At 48.2% G+C, this 10031-nt stretch overlaps 1 protein-coding gene across 2 annotated transcripts in view; it reads left to right on the forward strand.

The window, feature by feature from the left end:
* The window catches only part of Ubtd1 (ubiquitin domain containing 1), a 55957-nt gene that overhangs the window by 18404 nt on the left and 27522 nt on the right, over positions 1-10031 (forward strand). Inside the window, exon 2 of one of the 2 annotated variants that reach the window (XM_021151444.2) lies at positions 1293-1384. The exons of the other annotated variant lie outside the window; for it this stretch is intronic. Coding sequence (XP_021007103.1) covers positions 1293-1384 — 92 coding nt within the window. The remainder of the gene's footprint in view (positions 1-1292; positions 1385-10031) is intronic. 2 annotated transcript variants of the gene reach the window in all.

Raw genomic sequence — 10031 nt, forward strand, 5'->3', positions numbered from 1 at the left:
GTGTGTGTGTGTGTGTGTGTGTGTGTGTGTGTGTACTAAGCAGGCATTCTACCCCTGAGCTACATCCCAAGCCCTGATTCTTCCTCAGAGCAGCAGAACGCTGCTGGAAAGTTTGTAGTTTCTTGCTTAGGCTGAGGAGAAGTTAATGTCTTCATAGCAGAAAAGGAAGTTCTGGGGTAAAAGGGCAGACTGCTGCACCCACCAGCTCTGCTTCTTAGCAAGTGTGACCTTGGCCAAGTGGCCCCAGCTTCCTCTTCCAAATGGGAACAATATCTGCCCAGTCCCTCAAAGTGGGGAAGAAAGCCAGGCAGTGGTGGCGCACGCCTTTAATTCCAACACTTTGGAGGCAGAGGCAGGCGGATTTCTGAGTTTGAGGCCAGCCTAGTCTACTGAGTAAGTTCCAGGACAGTCAGGGTTATACAGAGAAACCCTGTCTCAGAAAAAACAAAACAAACAAACAAAAAAACCCAAAAAACCAAAACAAACAAACAAAACAGAGTCAGGGAGAGGTGACAAAGCTTTGTACACAGCAAACCCAGTAAGTATAGGTATCTTGTTAGCATGGCCTTTGCTACACAGCCATCCTGTGGGGTCAAGGAGACCTATTTAGGCCTGAGATGTGACTTGATACTGTAAGACTCTAGGAGAACACGGGAAGTATGAGTGTTAGCTTTATTATGTCTAGTACTGTGCTTGTTTCCCAGTAGGAATCTGGGCAGCTGGAAGGGCAGTCATCAGGCACCTGGCAACCCTCTGCTTTTCATTTCCTATTTATTGTCACAAGTTATGGACCCTGGTTGAGGACAAGAACAGCTGGGCAGGTCAGGGGAACATGCAGCAGCTGCGTTTTAGGAAAAGTAACATGCCAAGGGGCCTAGTTTGGGAATGAGCTGACACTGGAATTCAAAGTCTGGCCTGGGGTGGGGGCAGGCAGTTCCCACAGAGGCTCTGGGAGGGGAAAAGAAACAGAAATAGCCAAAGAAGCTATAGAGTGAGGAACACACACACCAAAGGCAGCGTGGGGCTCCTGGGTAAAGGAAGCTTTAGATCCACAGGAAGAGCAAGATGTTGAAAGCAGAGGGGAGCTGGGAAGGCAGGGCAGGATGAAAAGGAATACCATAGCCTCTCCTCTGCCTGACCCTGGTCCTTTCCTGAAGCCTCTTGCACCTCGCTAGATTCAGTGGGCCCCAGACTTTAGCCTCCACTCTCTTTCTCCATCTGGGTCCTCTTCCTAGGCTGCTGAGAAAACCGGATGCAGCAACGTTTCACATCCCCCCTTCCCTGTGTCTCAGGAACATGCGCACCATGGTTTTCTTGATGGGGAGCAGGCCATGGAGGCCAACACAGATGGACAGGGGAGTGGCCATAGCCATCATTACCATAGGTAAGTTGGCCTACCTGCAGGTCTTTCTGCACTGCACTTCTCTCTTGGAAGATGAGCTCAGCCCGCTCCCTCCTGACCACACACACACACACACACACACACACAAAGCAGTCATGGGAGACCAACAGAAGTCATCTGGAATGAGGACCTAAAGGTCACTCAGACAGGGCTCCACACCACGCCCAAGTACCACGCAGCATTATGTCATCTGAATGGAAGTATGGGCAGCTTGGGTGGAGCCAGTACAGTACAAAACATTTCACATGTATTACATTAACTCCATGTAAGCTACCGAGCTAAGTCGTATCCCCATCCTCTCACAGGTGGAGACTGAAGCTCTAAGGTGTTCCCTCTCCCCAGCACCATCAATAAGTGGGATCAGGCTAGACTCTGTATTGCTATGACTCCATGGTTGGTCTAGCTTGTGCTACCCTTGCCTCCTACTGGAGGAGGAGAGTTAGTTGAAGGATTGCAAGGCAGATACCTCCACAGCCCATCTTAACCCCAGCTTCTCCAGTTCCCCTTTTGGCTGTCGTAAACTGTTGCTGGCACAATTGAAGAAACTCCACAGTGTCATTCGCAGAGTGTTGGGTGGGAGTGAGAACTCACAAGTGTTTCTCTTTACTGTGGATTCCCCCACTCCAGTGGCCCTCTTCACCGTGTCGGAAACTGCCTTCCTGAAGCTATAGCCCAGTGGTTCTCAACCTTCCTAAAGCTCTGACTCTTTAATACAGTTCTTCATGTTGAGTCAAGCCCAACATAAAATTATTTTATTACATCATAACTATAATTTTGCTACTGTTACAATTTGTAATACAAATTATCTGATATATAGCTATCTGATATGCGACCCTACAAGGGGGCACAACCAATGGGTTGAGAACCACTGCCCCGGACCTTTAATTGGTGCTGTCCTGACAAAGGGGCAAAGGAGAAGCAGTTGTTCAATCGCTTGAATCCCCCTGCAAGCAGTCTTTCCACTGAGACTCAGCTGCCATCCTGCTGAAATGCCCATGGCTTGCCCTCTTCTGCACACTCTGTGCTGGTGCGGGCCATCTCTGCTCTTAGAGGCAGGCCCTTTATGTCTGTCATTGTCTGTGAATGGTAACTGTCAATGGGGAGAAAGAATAAATTGTGTTCTCTGGGAACTGTGGCAAATGAGACATTTGAAAAGCATATTCAATATCATAATCCCATTTTGGGTTTTGAAAATATATTTTATAGGTAGAACTGTTGAAGGGAGAGTGTGACAAAATCTTACCTACTATGGCATTACTTCTCAAGTGAAATATGGCTAGGTATTGGTGTGTGTGTGTGTGTGAGTGAGTATGCATATTTATCAGAAAGATGTGTACTCTGAAACTTCATCTTTCATCTCTCTTTCAGCCTTGAAGGGATATACTGAAGGTCTTTGGACATGGTCCCTATCTTAGGGAAGGCCCCAGGCTTAAGCAGATGCAGTATTTAAACACTGGCTTGCTAGCCTCAATCAGGTTACAAAGGGAGACCTTGCAGCTTAAAGGCTAGGGACACAGATTTACTTAATGATTGTATTGCTTAACTTTGTGTTATTGTAATAGACATGGTCTTACAGTATACAGCCCAGGGTGGTCTGGAAAGCTGGGTAACCTAGGCTGGCCTTGAAGTTATAATCCTCTTGTCTCAGCTTCTCAAGTCCTGGGTTATTTGCTATTATGCCCAACTTGTATTTCTTAACTCTTTTTCCCCCACTTAGATAGGGTTTCAGTATATAGCCCTGGCTATCCTGGAACTTGATCAGGCTGACCTCAAACATACAGAGATCCTCCTGCCTCTGCCTCCTGAGTACTGAAACAAACCGCATGTGCCACCACTGCCTGGCATATTTGTTACCTCTTAATGCCTCCGTTTTTACATATCTTTACGGAGGGTGCCTGGCACCAAGCTCATAGAGCAGCTGTGAGGGGTGAGTGGAGTAACCCCACTGCCTGGCATCCCCACAGTAGACACTGTTGTTCTTTTCCTGGCCTGTCTTGTCTCTGTTGAATCCAAGATCCTGGGGCACTGGGTGGCCGACTGTGGCTTTGCTCTCTGTATGGATAAAGGTGGCATCTGTGTCTATCTGAAGCATATACAGGTATTCCTGACTCACACTGAGGCTGTGTCCTGATAAAACTCCATAAAATGGAAATATCATTAGGCCAGCACCTCTCATCTAAGCTGGTTTGGTGGTGGTTCTATAGTCTCAGTTTCCCAGAAGGCCTCTGAGTCTAGAGGATGGCTTGAGCCCAGAACTTCTAGATCATCCTGGGAAGCATAGTGAGATTTCCATCTCAAATGTATAAATTAATTATACTTATTAATGTGTTAATACCTATTATATATTTATTGAGCCTCATAACGGAGTATTCTACCGTGAGTATACTCAGAACACTTACATTAATTTATAGTCAGTCAAAATCACCTAACAAAGTCCTGAATAACTGTGTCGTCTGTTGACTGCTGTATTAAAAGTGAAAAGCACAGTGGTGCCGTGCGGGGGGCCTCAGTGTGACTAGCAAACGGACGCTTCCTTAGCCAAGGACTGAACCCCACACCTCGGATGTGCGCTGAGTTTGTATGTGCTGGGCCCTGTGCCTAAGCTTGAAGTTGAACAAGGACCCACAGATAGTGGGGAAAACAGATGATAGTTAAATAACTAACATTGACAAATGCCACTGTGTGAAAGGAGGTGGTATGGGGACAGAATTATAGGATTAGAGAAACGAGAATGGGGCGAGGGGGTCAGGAAGACTTCCCTAAAGAAGGAACACAGTAGCCAAGCAGTCTCGTGAGGTTGGCACTGATGGAGCCATGTTTATCTCATGTGGTCCCGGTGGCCCCATCCCTGTTGAGGACTACCTGTGGATGAGTTTAAATAAATAAATGAAACTCCTCAGGGCTGGAGCATCCCTGCCAGAGCCATAGTTGACACTAGAACATGTGCTTTATAGCTGCCTCTGCTCGACAGTCCAGTTCTTCTGTGATCCATACAACCAAAGTGGGATCTGAGCAGGGAACTCCAAAGAAAGGCTCTTGGATGGTGACAGTCTTGCCGTCTCGTAGGAAAGCAGCACATGCAGCAGGACACTGGCCAGATTCCGAGGGCCAGGGCTGGCAGCCCCCTCGCCCTCCCCCTCCCCCAGGACCTGGTCTTCTCTGAGTTGTGTGTTGTCACTTGATTTGGATTATCATGGCCTGTGTTAAGAGTTTCCGTCACTGGGATGAAACACCATGGCCAACAAGCAGCTCAGAGAGGAAAGGGTTTATTGGGTTTATGTCCACGCCGTCGTCCATCACTGAAAGAAACCAGGGCAGGAGCTCTAAGAGGCAGGAACCTGAAGGCAGACGTTGAAGTAGAAGCCGTGGAAAGGCACATCTGTCTGCTTGCTCCCCATGGCAAATGAAGGTTTAAAGTCAGACTTTGTGGGATGCATGAACCCTAGAGCCTCCATGAAGAGACAGCATTGAGTTTACCAGAGCATTGCTTTATGGAGTAGCTAGGACCCTAAATCATTGGAAGGAAGGTTTTTATGTAGTGGAGCAGTGACCCTGCAGGGCTCGGTGTGGTACCTGAAGGGTACATCGAAGGTGCTTAGCACTACTGAGATTGAAGAGATCCCCTCTGGCATCTTACCAGAGAGATGTGTTCAAATTCTAACACAGAGTTTTGGCTCCTTTCCAAGACATGGCATTTATACATTAGCTGCCAAGTGACAGCAATGAGGGGATGTTTGAGGAACTTGAAATTATGCTGTCAGGAACTGGGAACTGCTTAGTAAGAAACTACAAGGACTTAGGGTGACGGAAGAGGCTCTCAGAAATCTAAACTGTCACCAAGGCTCCCTTAGCATTCCTACCTAGCATGTAGTGGGTGTAGCAGTGTGTCCGAGCTGTGCACACCCTCCTGCAGATCTCTCCCTTGTTAACCCATAAAGTGGATTCTCATCCCTCTTCAATAAGGGAAGAAGTCTGAGGTTAGGGAAATGTTCTACTCTTGGTTTTAAGCAGATCCATCTGACTCCATGGCACACAGTTATTGAGCGATCTGAACCCTACAGCAGGGCTTCCTGCCTAGAGAGTTGTTGTGTGATTTTTGTAGATAGAGTTACCACCCATGGAGGGAACTTCCTGGAAGTTAGGTTTTCTGTTCCCTATAAGAGAAAGCTTAAGAAAGCAGTCTAAAATAGGAACCAACTTGTGCCGAAGGAGCCCACCCCACCCCCAATTGCTCATGTCTGCTCAGGGGCATGCTTGCATCATCTGGGGCATCTAGCTAGGACCTTTCCAGCTCCAACAGGATCTGGGTCTGCAAAAGATAAGCCCTGGCGCCACAGCCTGGCAGTAGCTCTTTCTGGATGGTGCTTTAGAAAGGGTCACCCTCACCCAGGCATGAGCAGCATGCTCTAGACTTCCTTACAGGGGAAGCCCATTCAGGATCTCTGGTTACCCTTCTTCTTTGAGGATTGGTCCAGGTCCCCTCCAGCATGAGCTAGGCATCATTGTGTACCTCTCCAGAGCAGATTATACAACCACCTGGCCAGGTATCTAGATTGGGCATAGAAGCTGGCACTGGGCTGGGTCTGAGAGCAGGGTGCACCTACTGTCTGCTGTTGCTAATCAGCTAGCTAGTCCTGGGATTGTGGGGCTTCAGACTTTGCATAACTGAGCTGCCTATCCTTTGGCCTTTGCTCAGTCTCATTGACTTTCTGTAGGTACAGCATGGGTTTGGAGGTTCCTCTCAAAGCACCAAATGGATAGGAGTGTTGTGTAAACCTCAGAGGCTGCAGGAGGAACATATCTATAACTGGCAGTGCTGGGAATTGATCCTGCCTGATGCAGATGAGACTGCCTCTTCAGTGCCAGGGCTCTGGGGCAGAATACCAGAGTGGGAAAAACCCTGCAGGCCCTGCTGCCCAGATGTCTAGCCAGTGTGCACTTGCTCCACTTAGGGGCCTGACCAGGGCAGCCAGACTTTCCTTGAGCAAGGCTAGATCTCAGATGGACCAGTGAATAGGAGGCCCTTGTTCATGTTGGCCCATTCCTCTACAGCAGTGGTTCTCAATTGTGGGTTTGTGGGTTGTGACCCCTTTGTGGGTGTCAAACAACCCTCTTACCAGGGTTTCATATCAGATATCCTTCATATCAGATATTTATATTATGATTCATAACAGTAGCAAAATTACAGCTATAAAGTAGCAATGAAAGTAATTTTATGGTTGGAGGTCACTACAACCCGAGGAACTGCATTAAAGTTTTCACCTTTGGGAGGGTTAGAACTACTGCTCTACATTCTGTTTTGTTGCTACTTTATTGCACAGGGCTGCTGTGTCCTTTCGAGGACAGTTCTGTTACTCAGTGAAATTTCATGAGCTGAGTGTGCCCGCCTTGTGTGTGCCATGTGCTGGGTCTGTTCTGTTGGTTGGTGGGCTAGGCACTAACAATCTGTCTTAGAGTGGAAGGAATCAAACATAGGCCAAATGACTTGCCTGAGTCACCCCTCGGAATGCCTGCCCAGACACATTCTGCCTCCTTTCTGACCCACAGTCTTCTTATTTCAGCATCTGAAGAGCTCTGTTTGAAGAGTAAAGCTAGCGCTTTCGTTACCTTCTTCTTTAGAATGTGTTTGGCCAGGGGGAGAGTAGAGATGGGCATGCAGGGCCGTGTGGTGCTAGGAACAGGGGTGTTAGAGGTTGGAGGGGAATCTGGAGGGTGCTATACCGTGACAGTCTCTCTGAGGGGGAACTGACTGTAGAGACTAGGCTATTCTGGCAACTCCTGGGGTCTCTCCTCAGCTCCCCTCCCCTCCTCTCCCCTCTCTCTCTTCTTCATGCCAGTAATCACACCTAGAGCTTTGTATGCACTAGGCAAGGGCTCTTCAACTGAGTTACACGTCTGTCTTCTCCTAGGTCTTCTGTAGAGATTTTTATCTCCTTGTCCTGTTTCTTGTCTGCCTCTCTTTTTCCTTCTGATGAAGCATCCCTGAGCTAACGCCCCTCTAGCTGCCTTAGCATCTCTTGTCTGCCTACCTAAAGATCTAGAGACCTTGGGATTCAGCTCCCTTGACACATTGTACTTCTAGGTACTGTTTCCCTCCTGGTTCCTCTGCCACTGACATCTCATTTCAGAGCATCTGTTTGTGTTGGGCACTTTAGAAGCAGAGCCTCAGTCAGACACACTGCGCTCAGCCTGCTGGCCCAGATGCCTTGACCCTCAATGACAGGCCTGACGGTGGCAAGACAAGGAAGGATGACACTTGGGAACAATAAAAGGAAACGGCCATTTATGGCATCCCATGCAGGCACAGGCATGTTCTGTGCTTTCTCTAACACCGACAAGCACTGTTACTCTCTGCCTCACAGATTGAGTACCAAAGCTTGCTCGGGGTCACAGAGCCAGTTGAAAGGGTGGGATCCAAATGTGGAGTTTGTTCTGCTTGGCTCCCTTAGGCTGTGACACCTGTCAGCCACGTGGTTAAAGGAGACACACTCAAGCTGCCAGGCAGGCATAGGTGAGCTGTGAGCACCCGGCTGGGAAGGGAGTGGCTTTTGTGTTTCTAATGGATGTCAGTCTGTGGTCACTAGGATGTAGGACTCAGAGGATCCAGGCATGGAGTAAAAACAAGTGGTAATAGGTGTAGTAGACCCAGAATTGTCTCCTGGAGTACACCTCAGTGGGAGGAAGTTGTATTCCCCCCTACACACACACAGACCCCGCCCTACGACAGCCAAGGATGTGAGGAAGACCAAAAAGCAGAATTAACATAAGATTTGGGTGTATTAGCTTTTCCCTCAAGCCTTTGTGATAGTTAGCTTATTATTTCTGTAACAAAGTACCCAAGAGAATTACCTTAAAATGAAAAAAGGCTTGATTGGCTCATAGCTTGAGGGGCTTCAGTCCATGTTCTTTTGATTGTCACTTTGGGCCTGTTAAAGCCCATGGCAGAGGAGGTCTTTTCATTGGCAGCCAGGAAACAAACAAGAGTAGGTCAGGGTCCCAGAATTTTATCCAGTACACGCCACCTCTTAAAGGTTCTGCCGACTTTTTTTTTTTTTCTTTCGAGACAGGGTTTCTCAGTATAGCCCTGGCTGTCCTGGAACTCATTTTGTAGACCAGGCTGGCCTCAAACTCAGAAATCCACCTGCCTCTGCCTCCTGAGTGCTGGGATTAAAGGTGTGCACCACCATGCCCGGCATAGGTTCTACCAACCTTTAAGGCTAGTGACCAAGCCCGTAGCACAGAGGCAACTGGGATTCCTTTCAGATATAAATACCACATCCCTTTTACCACCATGAGTCAGGCCTTTAACCCCCTTGCAAGCTCTGATGCCGCCCTTCCCACCTCTGCCCTCTCCTCTTTGAGTTCCAGGAGGCCTTTGCCATGGCTTGTCTACCGCCTTCATCTCACCTCTTGTGACCCTCCTAAATCTTAGTGGATTGGCTGGGAAGCAAGACTCTATGTTCCCCCAACTAGCTAGGCACTAAGAAAAGGGGGTTCTGTTTATTTATTTCAAGATTTGTGTGTGTGTGTGTGTGTGTGTGCACATGTGTGAGTACTCTTAGAGTTCAGAAGAGGGCATTGGATATCCAAGAGTTGGGGGTCAAAAGTGGTTGTGAGTCACCTACTGTGGGTCCTGGGGACCAAACTTGATCTTGTGGAAGAGCAGCAAGTGCTCTTTACCACGGAGCCGTTTCTCTGCTCCACTAAGAGAGATTTATGAGGACAGTCGTGGCGTCAGGTATTCAGCCCATTCTATGAAGGCAGGTGTCTTCTTTGGTGTACAGCCCCATTGCTGTGTTACAGGGGCCCAAAGGCGTCGTGGCATAGTGGAGGGGAAACCTGTTTTCTGTCTCATGTACTGTTCCGGACATGAAGATACCAGGAGAAGTGGACCTCAGCTGCTGGTGCTCATCTCAGGATCCAGTAATTCACCCACTTTCTCTTCAACAAACTTGCACACACCCTTGCTGAACATCTTTGTCCCAGACTGCCCTGCCACAAAACTTCGTGAATCAGAAGCTGACTAAAGCACGTCTGCTCTGTGTAGAAGCAAGCTATTATAGAGACTCTTGTATATGCTGGGCAATGCGGTCACAATGTATAGATCATATCTGTAGACTACAAAGAGACTATGAAGTGCCAGGAGCAGACCAAACCCAGAGAGTCAAGAGCAGGAGGTCTTCATAGCGTAACACCCAAGCTGGCTAAGAGGTCATCAAGGTCAACTAGAGGAGGGGGGAGGGGTCTTCAGGAGGGAAACATGGGCCTGAGATCTGGGGATGCATGGAGAGTGGTGCTGGGTGTAGTCTGAGCACAGAGGATGGGCAGGAAAGAAGACTGTCCCAGACTTCCATGTGGCTCACTCTTTAGGTCATTTTGGCCTCTACACCTGTTCGAGCCTTCTCTAACCACTGTTTCTAAAATTATGCCCCTCTTCTCACTATGTGTTTCTGCTTTATTTTGAGAGGAATGCTTATGTGTATGCTCCATGTATATAAAGAGTACGCATTGAAATACTTGTTAAAAGATGAGTGGCCAGGCATGGTGGTGCATGCCTTTAATCCCAGCACTGGGGAGGGAGGCAGAAGCAGGAGGGTCTCTTGTAAGTTAGAGGCTAACCTGGTCTTCA

This window comes from Mus caroli, chromosome 19 (genome assembly GCF_900094665.2).
Source record: "Mus caroli chromosome 19, CAROLI_EIJ_v1.1, whole genome shotgun sequence".
Taxonomy (NCBI): domain Eukaryota; kingdom Metazoa; phylum Chordata; class Mammalia; order Rodentia; family Muridae; genus Mus; species Mus caroli.